The sequence below is a fragment of the Ochotona princeps genome, chromosome 7, assembly GCF_030435755.1.
Source record: "Ochotona princeps isolate mOchPri1 chromosome 7, mOchPri1.hap1, whole genome shotgun sequence".
Taxonomy (NCBI): Eukaryota; Metazoa; Chordata; class Mammalia; order Lagomorpha; family Ochotonidae; genus Ochotona; species Ochotona princeps.
Window position 1 is genome coordinate 63731988 of NC_080838.1, and position 18053 is coordinate 63750040.

Sequence of the window (18053 nt, forward strand, 5' to 3'; positions counted from 1 at the left end):
GGGAAAGTAAGCATTCTCCCACCTGAGAGGAGGGCATGCTAAAACTAGAGCAAGGCACCGAGTGAGGATGTGCACCTATCCCACTGAGATGGGGTGCTGCTTTCTTTGATCCATTTTAAAGGTTGGTCCTCAGCTCCTTAAGAACAGGTTTTCTAAGGTGTTCGAAACCAACTTCAAAATGCTTTTAAGGAGATTTGAATACCTTCCAGTGGATAGAAAGATGTTGCAATTACAAGTTTTCTAATGTAGCCTGATTAGAACAAGAGAGAGTGGGGATCCAAAGTCAGAAATAAAGCTAACTTGAGCCAAGTTTGAAATTCAGACAAACCAAGGGAGACGGGAAGGCTGTCTTAGTTGAATAAGCGAAGAAGGGAGTAAGAGAAGGAACAGCTTAAAGTGTTGTAAAGCCAGGATGTTCCCTGGGGACAAAGAAAGATGGAATTCCAGGTTGAAGAGTAGGCAGCACTGGACGCCTGGGAGAGCTCCAGGTGCCCCCGGGACCACCCTGCCTCAGGCCAGGCTGGTGATTTGAGGACTGCTCTGTTTGGCTTTTATTTATTTATTTGTTTTTCAAGATTGATTGATTTGAAAGGCAGAGTTACAGAGTGAGAAGGAGGGATAGACAAAGATATAGAGAGATCTTCCGTCCACTGGTTCACTCTCCAAATGGCTTGGGCTGGGTCAGGGTAAAGTCAGGAACACAGAACTCCATCTTGATCTCTTATGAGGGAGTAGGGGCACAAGTACCTGGGGCCATTTTCTCCTGATTTCTGAGGCACATTAGCAAGTGTGAATAGCCAGTGTTGCAAGGGACTGATTAACTCATAGCACCGTAACAGTCTCCCCTCCCCTTGCCATGTGACTTACTGTTCCACTATTTTATTCCAGGTATTAAATTCTGTAGTACATTTTATTGTTTACCTAGAGCCTGGATGCTCTCAAAGTTTAAATTACTACTGAGGTTTACAGTTAGCAGATTCTAGAAGTGAACTGTGTGTCTCCCCATCTGAACTGAACACTTGCCAAAGTTTGCCAGCTTTCACTCAATCTGTAATTGAGGTTGGAAAATTTTCCTTCTAAAGGCCAGCTGGTAAGCACTTCAGGTTTTGTGGACTGTCTGGTCTCTGTCACACTCAGCTCCTGAAATGTACCGTTGTAGTGCAGCTGTGCACATAGACATCAGGTAAACAAATGACTGTTACTATACTTATCAAAACCATGGACGTTGAAATGTGCATTTTATGTAACTGTTTTTCAGCTGTTTTATAATGTGGAAAACAGTTTTTTTTAAAGATTTATTCATTTTATTACAACCAGATATACACAGAGGAGGAGAGACAGAGAGGAAGATCTTCCGTCCGATGATTCACTCCCCAAGTGAGCTGCAACGGGCCAATGCGCGCCAATCCGAAGCTGGGAACCTGGAACCTCTTCCGGGTCTCCCACGCGGGTGCAGTGTCCCAATGCATTGGGCCATCCTCAACTGCTTTCCCAGTCCACCAGCAGGGAGCTGGATGGGAAGTGGAGCTGCCGGGATTAGAACTGGCGCCCATATGGGATCCCGGGGCTTTCAAGCGAGGACATTAGCTGCTAGGCCACACCGCCGGGCCCGGAAAATAGTTTTTAATAAAAAAGCAACTTATTTATTTGAAAGGCAGGGTTATAGAGAGAGAGTGAGAGAGAGAGAGAGAAAGAGAGAGAGAATGAATATCTTCCATGCAGTGGTTCACTCCCCAAATGGTTGTAATGGCCAGGGATGGGCCATCCCAAAATCAGTAGCCTAGAGCATGTTCTAGATTTTCCACATGGGTGCAAGGGGTCCAAGTACCTTGCCCGTCCTCTACTGCTTTCCCAGGGGCATTAGCAAGGAGCTGGATTAGAAGTGGAGTGGCAAGGACTCTAACTGGCACCATATGGGATGCTGGCATCGCAGGAGGAGGTTTAGTTTGCTGTATCACAATGCCAGACCTCCAAAATTGTTCTTAACTCTTAGGGGCCTGACTAAATAGATGGACCTGATTTGTCCCTTAGGTCATGTTTGTTCTATGATATCTAATAATCTAAAGCATTTTGGTAAATGGAATTTGCCTTTGTTCTTTATTTTTTTCCTAACTAAATTCACAGGGACAAAATTGTGGAACTGTATTTCCCCTTTTCTGTGTCATTGCTGTGGTTATTTTCTAGATAGATTACAACACATTATTTACGCACAATGGAAATTTTCGAATGATTTGTCTCTTTTGGATAGTTATTTTGCAAATACGGCAGAGACCCTAATTTGTTATTACATGATTTTTTTAAAGCTAGAATGTCATTATATTTAGCAGAATGAAGCTTTTTTAAAAGTTGTATAACTTGCTTTTAATGAGAGAAAAAAATCAGATGAAAATGACACCCCAGACTTAATGTGTCCTGAATGATTGGAACATTTGTGTTCTATGTTATGTTGCTCAAAGAGTCCCAACTAAGCCATAAAGAGAACTTTGACTTCGTAGACTGGTCCACCATCTGGGCTTTGAGTCTTGGATTGGCCTCCTTGTTTAACTTTCACCCCAAATCTTCATAGACATCTGAGCATGCTGCTGTTCAGAACTGTCTTTAGGAAAAATTGATGCAACAAATGGTCAGTTGAAAGGTCATTTAACAAATGACCATTCATCTAACAAATGGCCAATTCTTGTTACAAACCACAGCTTCCCGAAATCTGCATTTTTCTCCACCATTTCCAGATGTCTCCCAGTACCCTCAAACTCCATGCTCCATCATTTGTCATCTGTTTATATAAGAAATATTAATTTTACTACCCCTACAGCTTTTCTCCTTTTCATGCTTGCTTGAAGTCCACTTAGAATCCTGTACTAGATTAGTCCTTACTTTATGTGTTTCTGTTGCATTTTTCTTAACAAATTCCTCACATTTATCATTATTTGTCTGAGGCTTATCTTGCTGTCTTAGCTGTAGGCTTCATCTGTACTTGTCCAAAATTGTAACTTTAGTCCCCATTTCACTTTTAGCAAGGTTAGAGGCTCATCAAATATGTTATAGGTGAATGAAAAGCTATCTTTAGCTTTCGGTCATGTGTACTTACTGCTCCATGTGTTGTAAGAAACGTGACATTCAAGTGTTGAATATTGATTAGGATTTTTTTTTCATTTTTGAACTGAGTTCAATTAAAACAGACTCTACCAAGTAAAAATGAGACGACTCTCGTTGCTGCCCATTGTGCAGAGCCACATCTTTATAATCACGTCTTGTTCCAACTTTCTTGGCCTTTTTGAGTCTGCAGTTTGTAGCGTGATTATTTGCCTCACATCTTTGAGATTTACATTCTTTACCCTTTGTTAATTTGTTTATAAAGTTATATGAACAATGGAATGACTTCCTTCCCTTGGCTGAAGTCTTCCCTGCTAGGATAATGTCCCTGGCAATGAAAACAAAGGAAAGGGAAAGCTTGACTTTTATACATTGAGCTGGGTCGGTGTCTGGGATCCTTGCCCTCAGGGCTGTGTCTGTTACATATGAGTTAAGGTCAGGTGGCATCAAATTCTTTGTTTCCTATAACTCCTTCTTCTGTCATGATTAGTTTATAAATCATACTACAGTTGATCTTAGCCAAAAGGCCAAGAAGCAATAGTTTATAAAGTTGAGATTTGTAGGTCTTTAGAAAGTACTTATTTCAAAATATTTTAGTTATTTCCGGATCAGTAGAAGCAATATTGTTGTAGGAAGTGTGGGCTTGCATCTGGAGATGTCGCGTGCTTGTCAGTGCTACTAACAGAGGTGTTTGTTTTAGGGAAAAATCAAACTTTCTAGTAGCTGGAAGGGGCAGTCCCTTCACTTCATTTTCTGCCAGCATGATTTTCTGCATTTCCTTTTCATGGCACAAACACACGAAAAACCAAAAATTAGCAGATTGTGACAGACTCATGCTTGTGGTTGCATATCCTCGTTTCTGAACACAGGTTGTGAATTCTAAGAAAAGGGAGGACTGAAAGTTTGTAGAACTTTTTTTTTTGCCTTAAATCAAGCTTTTATTAACATTTATTTTTTATTGGAAAGGCAGATTTATAGAAAGCAAGCAAGCAAGCAAGCCAGCTCTTCCATCCATTGGTGCACTCCCTTATATGGATGCAACAGTGGGACCTGAGCCGATCTGAAGCCAGGAGCCAGGAGCTTCTCCGGGTCTCCCATGATGGCTCAAGAACTTGAGCCATCATCTGCTGATTTCCCAGGCCATAGGCAAGGAGCTGGGTGGGGAGTGTGGAACAACCTGGATAAAAACCGGAGCTCATGTGGGATCCTGTGAATTGTTTTTTAAAGGTGCATTTTTGACAGTTTATTTGAAAGGTAATTAAAAAGAGAAAGAGAGAAAAGTCTTCCTCTGCTGATTCAAATTTGTCCAACTGACTACACCTCCGTCCCCTCCCGGGCATCGGGAGCTGGATTGGAACTGCAGCAGACTCTCAAATCAGTGCCTGTGTGGGATGCCAGTGCTTGCTCCTCCAGAACTCTTTTGAAAGTCACTTAGGATGGCCAGATGGTGAACTACTTCCATGAGATCCTCATGTGTGGAAGGTCTAGTGGGAATATGTTTTCATTTTATATATGGATAGTCACAGATTGAGGAAGTCATACATATGCCTTTAGATTTGAAGGTGAGATCGAGAATGTAAACAGTTGACAGCATTTCTCCTGTAGGATCCCACTTTTTTTTTTTAATATTACTGTGTTTTTTTTTTAATATTTCTGTATTACCATTTGCCTAGATTTTAGAGCTTAAGCCCATGCACAGTAGCAAGATTTTCTTATGATTATCTAGAATTCTGTGTATAAAGATGCACAGTATTTCCTTAGGTAGACTGATACATGCTCTACATTGTTTCTCTTAAGGAACAGAGCACTTATCTGTTTGCCTGGGGATTTAGAATGTGATGTGAAGTTTTTTTTCTCTCTCTATCCTCTCTCTTTATTCTCTGAATACTTTTGCCTTAAAACAAACAAAAAAACAAAAAGAGAAAGCAAAGTATATGATTCATACTGGGGAACCCATAGAGTCAGGGTTTGAGAGAGACACCTTGTTTCCTTGCAAATTGTCTTTAAGATTTCAGTAAAGATCTTTTTTATATAAATGACTTCTGTAAGTCTTCTTTTTCTGTAGTTCATTCTCTCAGCAAATAGTTTTTAAATGCCAGGCATATGCAGTGGCATATAGACTGAGTCTGGTTTCCAATCCTGGAGCACTTTGTGAGTTATGGTAAAAAGATAGCTAACTAGACGCACATCATGGAGTAATCACATTATGATGCTAAAGATCAAAATATAGAAAGCTTTAAGGTATAATCAGGAGAGGGGCGGTTTCTGGCTGTTACCAGAGATCCTTGCTTTTGTGGAAAAAAAAGTAATTCCTGTGTCAGACAAAGTCATAGTAAGTAAGCAAGGTAGCAAGGTTTAATGAAGAGAAATACAGCTGGTAGACCAGCCTGGTGTTTCAGGAAAGCCCTGAGTGCCCAGTTCACCTTTGACTAGTGCTGAGTAGGCAGCTCACTCAAGGCTCAAGCAGCCACTCTGTGTTCAGATTGTAACCTCTGTTTCTCCTCCTAGATATATATATTTTTTAATTACTCCTTTTTTTTATTAATTACGTTGCATTATGTGACACAGTTTCATAGGCTCTGGGATTCCCCTCCCCCTCCCCAAACCATCTCCTCATGGTGGATTCCTCCAATTTGGTGCAGTATTACAGTTCAAATTCAGTCAAGATTTTTTCATTGCAAGCATATACTAAGCATAGAGTCCAGCATCTTATTGTCCAGATAAATTCAGCGGTTTCTTGGGGAGACTATCTCTGGTCTGAAGGCAGAGCTGGCAGAATATCATCCTGACCAATTAAAAGCCCCAGCACAGCCTCAACATCAATTTACAACACTATGGAATTAATTGACATGGTATTGAGTAACCAATATGTTAGAGAAATGCAAGTTCTTAACCACATCCTGTGACTACTTCATTGACATTTCAATTTTAGTTTATATGCAGAACCGGCTGCTATACACCTTAAAATGGCTATAGGGTACTATTCAGCTGTCTTGTGTCTATTTTCATTTTAGTATTTAGCAGTTTATAGTGTTGATGCCTTCTGGGATCTTGCTGTGTAGACGGCTTCTTGGGAATGGGATTTCTAAAATCCCTTTCCTGGATTTTGCGAGCACAGTGTTACTGAAGGAGGTGGGGGAGACACCCTGCAGTTGCCTCCAGGAGAGGGCCGACCTACCTAACAAGGTTACTGAACACTATGCTCGTCAGGATTGCTTTGACATTTTTCCTTTTTCTGCAGCACAGGAATTTTTATTTTCTTCAAAAGAATTTCCTATTTCCTTTAAAAATTCTCATTTTTTAAAAAAGATTTATTCAATTTTATTGGAAAGGCAGATATACAGAGAGAAGGAGATAGAGGGAGATCTTCTGTAAGCTGATTCACCTCCCCAGTGGCTGCAACGGCCAGAGCTAAGCCGATCCGAAGCCAGGAACTGGCAATCTCCTATGTGTCTCCCACAGGCCACAAGCACAGTTTCCCAAGGCTTTGGGCCGTCCTCAACTGCTTTCCCAGGCCACAAGTGGGGAGCTGGATGGGAAGTGGGGCCACCGGGATTAGAACCAGCACCCATATGGGAAACTGGTGAATGAAAGGCAAGGATTTAGTCACTAGGCTATTAGACCGGGCCCCTTTTCTTTGACTGACCTTGCCCACATTAGGCTATTGTCTCCCCAGCTACCTAGCATAGCCATTGCCATCAAGGATGGTGATTTTTGGGTTATCTGCATGCTGATTTTGTGTGTCTTGTTTTACAATTTAAATATGTGTAATGTTACAACATTGATGAGTCTGAGGGAATTCTGCCTAAATTCTGCTTTTGGGGTAGTCATACTTGAAACGAAAATCATTCTTGCTCAGTTGCAAGAAAAACAGAACAAAGCAAAACAGGACTGGTGTTGTGCTATTGCAGGTTAAGCCGTCTGTAATGCTGGAATCCCACAGGGTCCCAGGTTTGTGTCCTGGCTGCTGCTGTGCTTGCTGTCCAGCACCCTGCTACTGTGCCTGGGGAAGCAGCACAAGATTGAGCCAAGTGTTTGGGTTCCTGCACCTGCACCTGCACGGACAGCCTGAATGAAGCTCTTGATCCTGGCTTCTCCCTGGCCTGGTCCTGGCTGTTCTGGCCATTTGGAAAGTAAACAAACAAGAGATAGTCTTTCCTTTTCTGTGTTGCTTCTTCTGCAAGAAACACTGACTTTTAAATGAATAAATACATCTTAAAAATAGTAGGACCCATTTAGCTAACTTCAAATAATGATTTTTTTCCTTTAAGATGTATCTGAGACCAGTTTTTGGAAGATTTTGTGTTTATTGTTGCATGTGTCTTAACATAATGTAAGTTAAACAGGACATAAAGGGAGTTTTTTGGAATTTTTAAAAAAGATCTTATTTATTGTTGTTGGAAAGTCAGATATACAAAGTGGAGGAGAGACTGACAGGAATATCCATTTGCTGATTCACTCCCCAAGTGGCCGCAATGGCAGAGCTGAGCCGATCCGAAGCCAGAAGCCCAGAGCCTCTTCCGGTTCTCCCACATGGGTGCAGGTTCCCAAGGCTTTGGGCCATCCTTGACTGTTTGCCCAGGCCAAAAGCAGGGACCTGGATGGGAAAGTGGGGCTGCTGAGGTTAGAACTAGTGTCCATATGGGATCCTGGGGCATGCAAGGCAAGGACTTCAGCTAATAGGCTACTGCACTGGGCCAACGTTTTGGAATTTAAATAATATAAATAACTACAGGAGAAATATGGGTTGATATTCTTATTTTCTACATTATTCTTTGGAATTTTCTGTAAAAATATGAGCATGGCTAGACGCTAGGAAGGATGGGTAGGAGAGAGGTTAAGTGAGACTGAAGGCTAACACAGCTCGGATAGGTAGAGGTAGCAGGTTCAGGCATTGTAGCAACACAAGTTCACAGTCGTGCTGTGAAGAGCTGGTGAAGAGCTGATCAGTTCCTGGAGGAAGGGTGATCTCCTGCTTAGTTCAGTTCACACTGTATGCATGTATGTGTTGAAATACAGCACTGCGGTAAGGGTATACAACTCTCACATGTTAACCAGAGATTTTTGCTGTTGTTTTTAAATAATGCCCATGGAATTTGACCCTGAGCTTTGCTGACCGCTTTATCTTTTTGTTTTCTGCCGACTTCAGTCTAATGGGATTGCGGCCATCATTGCTATTTTGGTGCTGTTGCTGCTCGTGGGAATTGCCTTGATGTGGTGGTTTTGGCCCCTCTGCTGCAAAGTGGTGAGTAAGAAGGACTGGCAACTCTACTGTTCTTAAATAGTAAGATAAGAAATTAAGACCCAAAATATGAGTGAGTCATGCTGTGTTGTTCGACAACACAACGGCTTCAATTAGCAAATTGGATTTTAAGCATTTTTATCATCATCATAAATTCTCAAAGCATGCATAGCAGTAAATGTTTATTGGAAAAATTTCGTCTACAAAGTGCTTCCAAATCCAGCTTGTGGGGAGAAGAGGCGAGAAAGGTCAGGAGGCGTTTGGAGTAACAATTGTTTCCACTCAAACAACAGAAAACCAAACCAGTCAGAAAAAATTTATTTTGGTATTCACTTTTGAAAAAGTGTTTATTGAATCTTTTCTTCCCTTTGAATGTTCCATTATTTCAGGATCTTCTCTGTGTTTGAGCAACATTTTAGAAGTTAGTCGTGTGCAAATGTTAGTATGTTAAACAGTGCCTTTTGGAGGAACAGCAGGTGATTTCCATTTGTGTCATTTCTTGTGTTTTCAAAAAGCATTTGAAAAATATGACTTTGTACTGTCTATTGCTACTGTGACTAATTGTCACACACTTGGGGGCTCAAATCAACAGAAATTTGTTGTCAGTTGTGTGATCACCGCTTCAACCTAGGCCGACCTATGCTAACAGGTGTCCGCAGGGGATGCTCTAGGGCAGACTCCATCGCCTTGCAATCTTTAGCTTCTAGATGCCATCACACTTCCTACCTTCTGGTCTCCTTTCTTCGTGTGGAAAGCCAGCAGCACTGCATCCCGCTGACCTCTGTAGTCACATCTCCTTCCCTTACATTTGGAGGGTATTTCCTTTAAATATAAGGAACTGGATGATGAGGTTGAAGCCACTTGGATCATCTTCCCTCCTGCCACGTCAGGTGACTCACTCACAGCACTGGAGTAATTAGTGATGGACAGCTTTGAATGATGTTATTCTGCACACGATAGGATAGTAGGATAGGAGGTCAAGGAATGCGGTTCAGATAGTCTCAGTGGAGATTGTTTCAGAGCAGATGTTGTCCAGAGGAAGTCCTGTTTGACAGCGTGCTTGTGACTTATTTGGAGAGCCTTCCTTTGATTATAGATACACTACCTAGAACTGTGTAGTGAGGATTTGCATCTTACTAGGTTTCCCCTGCTCTTCCCTTTGCTTACCGATTGCAGCTCCTTTGCAATTTCAGGCAGTGCTTTGTAGATCATCTTTGTATTTATTATTAATTGTACTTTCATGAGGCAACTTGTTCATCTTTTATCTCAGAGCATTTGGCTCCTGGAGGACGCCTAGAATTAATACAGACAACAGCATGGACAAGAAACATCCTGCCTCTTTGCTGAACTAATCAGTTTCCTGCCATAGCAATTTATGCCCAGGCGGTTTCCTGTTGTAAGCTTGATTATCCTCGATATGTCTGTTTTAGGACTGCTAGCTAGTCTCAAATTAAAAGCAAAAGGTGCCCTAACATGATTTGTGCTTCTTGGTTTTTTAATTTAACTTTTGCAGTCATGGATTTGCTTCCCTCATTACTTCATAATTTCATTCACTGTTGGTCAGAAGTTTCATAACGCCGAAGTTTATGTTTTTTTTTTTTTTAAACTGAAACAGGAGGCTTTGGGATGCTGATCAACTGTTTTCAAATACAGGTTTCAGTGATTGTTTTTGGCATCAGAAAGGAGAAAGATCATCTGTTAGTGAGAGGAGTTCCTTTCAGCCCTGGGACTCTGCGATGTGCAAATCATGAAGTTATCTGTATGAAAGGAATAGAGGAGTCCTTCTCATGTTGTTTCAGAATGTTCAGTAGGCTTCCTGTTCTCAGAAACATCTGAAAACTTCTTCGGTCTTAGAACTTTGTAACAGAGACAGTCACCTTTATTTTGCCCTTAGAGATAATAGATTTAAAAGCAGCTATTCATGAGTATGAACTTATGTTCTATCTATGTTTAACTAAATCATAGAAAATATTTTCTAAGGTAGATTTGAAAGCAAGGAACAGATAGAAAAACCTGTATTATGTCCTTGACAGGTATTTCCTTGTCATCTAGCAAGTGTCAGTAATGTGGTAGAAAATGGGGATATGAAAATTCTTATAATTTGATATTGTATGGAAATTCACATTTTAATATGTAGACACGGAAATGTGGGCAAGTAAGTGTGAATGGAGGGTCACGAGTACCTTGATAACAGCATGTGTCCGGAACAGTAAGAACATGTGCAAGGATTTGCCAGAGACCAAAGGGAGCATTCCTAGAAACCTGACTGGGTCAGTGATCCCAGTCTGAGTTGTGAGTAATGAATAAAATATTGAGTGTTGCCAACGGACATGTCATTTGAAATGTGTGTGGAATTATGTGTTTTTTTGGCATGCATTGGAAAGTGTCAGGCTGATACCTGGTATACAGGATGGTTAGGTTTCATCAAGAACCCCAATGGGGAGGGCCTCCTTCGCCCTATAGGAGCTCTGAACTCCTCCTGGTGATGATGCAGACTGCTGGGAGGATCTGGTTAGTATAACTACTTGTGAGAAGCTTTGCCTGCCTTAAAGTAGTGTGGATGTCTGGTCCTGTTGGGATTCAATTCATTTGCTATCCAACTGACTTGCTCCCACAATGAAAAAGGATGACCAGTGCCAGCTGCTGGAGCTAGGAATCTAACCACGTGTAGATGGACGTGGAGCATGTAGCAGAAGCATCTCTGGATATTTTATATTAATTTGCAGGCAAATTTGTTATAGATTTTGGTTTTATTTATGACAGAGAGAGAGATTGATCTCTTTCCATTCACTGGTTCATGGTCTAAATGGCTGCAGTGGCTGGAACTGAGCTGATCTGAGCCAGGAGGTTTCTCTAGGTTCCCCACATGAGTACAGGGGCCCAGGGACTAGGGCTATCCTCTGCTGCTTCCCCAGGTCATAAACAGGGAGCTGGATCAGAGAAGAGCAGCTGGGTCACGAACTGGCACCTACGTAGGCTATGCCTATATGGGATGCTGACACCACAGGCAAAGGATTAGCATACCAAGCCACCTCATCAACCCCTAGTTAGAATTCTGGAAGTTACCTTGTCAGGTGAGAAAATAGTACATTTTTTTGTAAAGTTTTAGTAAAGTTATTAAAAGCTTAGTGTTTAAAAACTCTGCCCTCTTACTGATTACTCATTTCACTGGTTGGATATTGAGTATGTTTTATGTAACCTTAGTGTGTTTCACAGGAAATACACTGAATATTGAATACAGCTTCTTAAATTATCACAACTTTTAAATAAGAAGCTTTGTATCTCTTTGTGTGGAAATTAGATTGATAGTATTTTCTTGACAGTTACACTAGAATTTGTGAACTAAGGATAAGTGTTGTGTGTGAGAGTATTTGTGGCACAATCTTGGTTCTTTATATTTTCATTCACTTCACTTAAAGTTTTTCATTTATAATATGTATAGAATAGAAAATATGACCCTGGTAGTATTATTTTGTTAGAACTGAGATACAACCAGGAAGGAATTTCTTGACTGTTATAAAAGAGAGGTGGAAGCAGTTTACCTCTTGTTTAGTTACTGGTGCATATTCTCAATGGGGCCTTTATTCTGAAGAATGTCTATTTCTATGACAAAAATACATGTGTATTTTTTACTTGAAATTGAATCTGTCATTTCTCTGTTGTTAAAATGGGCCATTTTCCAAGAGAGTTTTAGCATTCGTAATAGTTATCATATTTACCCTATATCTCATTTGTAGCTGAGATATTTTAAAACATATCTTTTATGTGTATGATTCCTTAAACATTATGATATTTACTAGGCCTTGTGCTAGATTACATTAGTTAATGAATTACAAGCAAGCACACATTTTTCTCCCAGATTTATTATTAATGAGAGAGAGAGAAAGGTTTGCTCTCTAAATGCCTGAGATGGTTCAGGTGAAGTGGAGAGCCAGAAACTCAATCCAGATCTCCCCAGTGAGCAGCAGGATCACAACAACTTGAGCCATTGCAGTTATCTGCTGTCAGCAGGAAGGCACTGCAGGGGTAAGGCAGAGGCATTGGAACCAGTGAGTTAATTATCCAGTCACAGCACACACAGATCTCCATCTTGGAGATCTGGTAACTATGCTTCAATATAATAAATATTCCTAAAATTGTGTATATCTTAATTTAACTTAGTCATGTGAGCTCAGGGGTTCACCAGCTTGTCAAAGAGGGGCACAGAATGAAGTGATGAAGGGCTGAAGTCCTGCGGTAAGTGTTGGATCGCTCCAGGTGGTTTTAAGACGAGCTGGCTTTTATCAGTTCAAACATTACAGTTAATTTCCATCAATATTTTCAAGGATGGTAGCAAGGATAGCTTTTTGGTGCTGAAGAAAGTTTCTTCCGTGTAAAAACAGAAATCTAAGTCAATGCTATTTTGAGGCCTTTATCTGGTAATCCTTATCATAAAGGAACCCTCATGCAAAGTTGAGTTTTTAGACACTGGTGCTGGGTTTGCTGCTCCGCAAGGAGAGAAGTATGGGCGAAGGTCTTTCTTGGCATCTGTCTAAGAAGTTGCCCTGCTCACTGGGTACCTTCATGCGTATTCTCCACTACAGGTTTTCCTTAACAGACACCTATTAGCAACAACCATTCCTTCATCTGTAGACTTAAAAAGGAGATTAAAACAAAAATTTTAATTAAAACAGGTGGAATTAAAGCAAAATTTGAATGGGATGTTAGCAAATTTGGGTGTTTTCTTCATTTTAGTTTCAGAGGATGTGTTGAGTTTATGGAAGCTTGTTTTGCTCATTAGAATAGCAAAATGCCAATCCTATAGTTGAATCGTTTGGGATAATCAGACACTCAGTAGAATTGTAAATGGAAGGCTAATGAGGTGGCAAACAAAGCGGTTCTGAAGTGCTGTCAGTGTGTTGTGCCATTACAAATCAATATATGGATATGTTTGAGATGATAACTGTTCACTGTGCTGAGTGTCCTTAGCCAGACCCCTCTCTTCTCAAGAGAAGTTGCAAATTCATTTTTCTTTAGGGCATTTAGGACATTATATAAAGAGCTGCTAAATCTTCGTTTAGAAAACGATTTATAAAATTTATCTTCCTAAACCCTAGTTTGCTTATCGCTCGAGCTTTCATGATGCAGATGTTATCTGAGTGGAGCTCTATAGCATAGTTTTCTTAGCCAACAACAGCTGTGTTGTTCTTTTTCAATAGTAGTAATTCTTTTTTTTTTTTAACTTTTTTTTTATTGTATTTTTGTTGACAATCTTTACATAGTTAATTACGGTAAAAAAAAAAAAAGGTTCAGGGGGTATAAGGAAGTGGGTAATAGTATTATGTCCATATTGTTTCCATCATGTATCTGAGGTAAAGGGGGATATTGAGGGGGAAGCCCCACCCAGTTTCCCACCCACCCCAAGTCCCATGGGGCATGCTCTGAGATCCTTGCTCAAATGGTTTTTTTTTTTTTAATTCTTTTGCATTATGTGACATTTTCATAGGCTCTGGGGTTCCCCCCGCCCCTCCCCATGCCCCTCCCCCACGGTGGACCCCCCCCACCCCGTTGCAGCATTACAGTTCAAATTCAGTCAAGATTCTTCTCTTGTAAACAGATGCTAAGCACATAGTCCAGCTGCATATTGTCCAGATGGAATGTACAGCTTCTTGGGGAGACTATTTAGCTGCGATCAACCCCTGGTGGTTTTAATATTTCTAGTTATGCATCACTGCCAGTCTCACCACTCCCATTTCGATGAGGTCGTTGTAGAGTTCACTGGTTGACACTGTCCATCATATAGTCTTCATTCGCCCGGTTTTCACTGCCAACATATATCTGAGATGGTTGATTGACCCGTTCTGTCCTCCGTCCTCTCTTGGCTAGAGTTCTGAGTCCAGCTGGTCATCTCCACAATCAGCTTGTAGGTGCAATTCCTGGGCTGGTTTGCTTTCGGACTAGAATTGCTCTGGATCCAGTGGGTGTTGCAGACTATGTTGGTTCTGCCTATCACGTACTCGGCATTTGCGTCAGCCAGTGGGGGTTGCGGCCTAGTCGGGGCAACCCACAATATCCCCCACCAAGCCCGCCCCCTATCCTGGTTTGCCTATGTGTATAGCAAGCTAGTCCAGTCTGTCCCACATCCCATTTACCTCTTATATTTGTCCCTGGGTTTTAAAGCTTAGTTCTGACTAACCAGCTCAGCCATCCAGCCCCCACAGATGTTGTCGAGGTCCGCCCTGTCTAGCCACCCCAACCCCCTTCAAAGTTATCATGTCCTCCCGAGGGAGCAGTGACCCTGGAGGGGGGAACCCATTATTTCCCTCCTGGTTCGTTCACTGTCCCGGTTTATGCACTTTTCAGGTGGTTCCGCGATTTGACTCGACAGAACTAGTCCCCAGCGCCAGCTTCTGCCAGCTGGTGTAACGGCTAAGTCCTTACACTCCTCATACCAGTAACCTCGCCCTGACATTCCACATTGTACGCTGGTTTTGTCGCGACCAATCCCGGCCCAACCCACACTCTGTTCTGGTGTTTGGATATGCCAGTGGACTACATGCACTGATTCAGCCTGGTCTGCCCCCATCCCGTGCCAAATGTATGCCCGTGGGAAATTTTCCTTGGCCTATTCTGGGCTGTTTCCTATTGTGCTTCTTGCGCTGACCTGGAGGGTCTGTATCTTGCCCAACGAGTTGCCCAGGCACCTCCCTCTGAGCCTTTCCCCTCGCCAAGTTATGCGCATACCAGGGGGACCTTGAGCCAGCCCTATTCAGTTCACCTCCTGTCCAAGCAGGAACAGTGGCTTAACCTGGCTGGCTTTCACCCCATTCAGGTTCTTGCTATAGGATGTTTCAGCCCAGCTGTGGCACATCTATACCCACGTACAGTTCACAAGTGGCTCAGTGGGGGGTCGAGACCTAGCCTAGCCAGTCTCATGTTTACCTTGGTTATCCAGGACACTAGACGTTGGGGTCCGGCACAGTCCGGTGCATCCATTCCAAGCCCACACTAGTGCCTTGGGAGACTACCACTAATTCTGGATTAGGACACAGCCCCCATTCCCGCACACGTTCCCCTTGGAGGGAGCCTCAACCCAGTCGGGGTATCCCCCTGGCTCCCACCCTGGGCCTGTTACTAGCCTTAGATCATATGCCTGCCAGCGTTTGCTCTGACTCAGCTTGCTGCAGTCCCTCATTTGTCCTAGCTCCAGCCTTAGACATTGTGGCTTCGCATCCTAGATTCAAGCAGAGTAGCAGGTGCAATGGCCTGACTCGGCTTGACCTGCGTTCTATTCACCATCCAACGAGGGCGGTGGGTGTGTTGTCCTAGAGATTCAAGCCTCTGTTCCTGGACACTGCGAGGAATCCTGTCTCCCCTATACCAAAGCTGGGTCTATTAATGAGTGTCCCCAAATAGCTTTCCATATCATAAAAAATCTCTGAGCTCCTGGCTGGGCGGCCAGCAGGCAGAGCCTGGCACCACTTGGTGCACTGGCCGCCCAGAACAGAGGGCTGGCCCTCAGTCTCCCTGCTGTGGGTTTGGCCAGTGAAACTCACGGAGATGCCCGCTTCCAAGTCGCGGGAGCAGGGCGGAGCGCGGACTTTCGTCCAGCTCTGAGGCGGCCCCCATGGCTGTGAACCTGAGGGCTCTGTTGCCCCCCCTCAAATGGTTTTAATAGTTCTCCAGTTATGAATCACTGCCAGTTTCATTCGATGAGGTCGTCCACTGATTGACACAGTCCATCATAGAGTCTTCATTTGCCCAGTATTTCGCTTCCAACATATAGCTGAGGTGGTTGATTGACTTGCTCTGTCCTCTGTCTTTTCTTGGCTAGGGTTCTGAGTCCAGCAGTTCGATTGGGGAGATCTCCAAAGAAACTTTGAGGTATTCCCAGACCAGATTCTTGTATGCTCTAGCAAGCATAGGGCCTAGTACAGTCCATCACCACGATCAGCTGGTGGTTTCAATTGCTGGGTTGGTTCTGTTTTCAGTCCTGATTTCCACTGGAACCAATGGGTGTTGCAGTCCAGCCTGGCTCTGCCCAGCACACACTCGGCCCTTGCATCAACCAGTGAGAGCTGCAGCCTAGTCGGGGTGACCCACAATAACCCCCACCAGGCCCGCCCCCTACCCTGGTTTGCCAGTATGTATAGCAGACTAGTCCAGTCTGTCCCACATCCTATTTGGCTCTTGTACTTGTCAGTGGGTATTAAAGCTTAGTTCCATCTAACCAACTCAACTCTCCAGCCCTCACGGATGTTGTTGAGTGCCTCTCTGTCTAGCCACCCCAAGAGGGAGGAACCCACTATTTCCCTCCCAGGTCTCTCTCACTCCCGGTTTATGCACTCTTCGGGTGGTTCTGTGATTTGACTTGACAGAATTAGTCCCCAGTGCCAGCTTCTGCCAGTTGATGCTGTGGCTAAGCCCAAACATCCCTCACCCACTCTAATTTATGCTTGCAGCAGCAGGAATAATCCGCCTAGCCTGGCTTTTCCCTGATCTAGTCCACATGCAGGGCACAGGTGTTGCAGCCTTGCTTAATCTGGTCTGTCCCCATCCCAGTCCATGCTCTCCAGTGGGAGTAGCTGTCCAGCGAGGGGACCAGCCCCTTAGTCCCCCTGCCAGCTCTATCCCTCCCTTCCTGGATCTCGTGCGTGCTGGTTGGGTGCTGCAGTCAAATCCAGTACAGGCAACCTCACCCTAGCTTTCCATAGTGTGCAATGGTTTTGTCGTAACTAAACCTGGCTCATCCCACACTCTGTTCTGGTGTTCGGATTTGCCAGTGGATGACATGAACTGATTCAGCCTGGTCTGCCCCTGACCCATGCCAAATGTGTGCCAGTGGGAAACTTTCCATGGCCTATTCTGGGCTGTTTCCTATCATGCTTCTTGCGCTTACCTGTAGGGACTGTGTCCTGCCAGAGGAGTTGCCCAGGCTCCTCCATCAGAACCTCTCCCAATGCCAGATTTTGCGCATACCAGGGGGACCTTGAGCCAGCCCTATTCAGTTCACCTCCTGTCCTAGCAGGAACAGTGGCTTTTCCTGGCTTGCTTTCACCCCGTTCTGGTTCTTGTTGTTGGATGTTTCAGCCCAGCCATGGCTCGTCCATACCCACGTACAGCTCACACATGGCTCAGTAGGGGGTTGAGACCCAGCCTAGTCAGTCCCACATCCACCCTGGTTCTCCAGGACACCAGATGATGTTGGGGTCTGGCCTGGCCTGGTGCATTCAATCCCAGTACACACTAGTGCCTCGGGAGATTGCAACTGTTTCCTAGACAGAACGCAACCCCATTCCAGCACACGCGCCCCTTGGTGGGAACCTCAATCCAGTTAAGGTGGCCCCTTACCTCACCAACTGGGCCTGTTCCTAGCCATAGATCATGCGCCTGCCAGTGGTTGCTCTGACTCAGCTTGTCTCAGTCCCTCACTTGTCCGGGCCTCTGCCTTAGACAGTGTGACTTAGTGTCCTTGACTCAAGTAGACCAGTAGATGCAAGAGCATGGCTCGGCATGACCTGTGCTCCATGCTGGTTTCTAGTTTTGCTTGTAGGCTAAGGTTTGCTCAGTCCTGCCCAGTACATTCTGTTCCGTTACCAATTTCTTCAAAGGTGGAGTTACCGCCATTGGGAATGTTAAGGATTGACTGAGATCCCAGAAGCACAGTAGGATCAACCTAGAGCTACCTAAGCAACGATTCAGACAACCAATACGCCAGAGCTCCCAGTTCCCAAGTTCC

General features: G+C 43.6%; 1 protein-coding gene across 1 annotated transcript in view; it reads left to right on the forward strand.

Annotated features, from left to right (window-relative positions):
• ANTXR2 (ANTXR cell adhesion molecule 2) overlaps positions 1 to 18053 on the forward strand; it is a 136657-nt gene that overhangs the window by 49652 nt on the left and 68952 nt on the right. The window contains exon 12 of the mRNA XM_058667166.1: positions 8243 to 8338. Within this exon, the coding sequence (XP_058523149.1) occupies positions 8243 to 8338 (96 nt within the window). The remainder of the gene's footprint in view (positions 1 to 8242; positions 8339 to 18053) is intronic.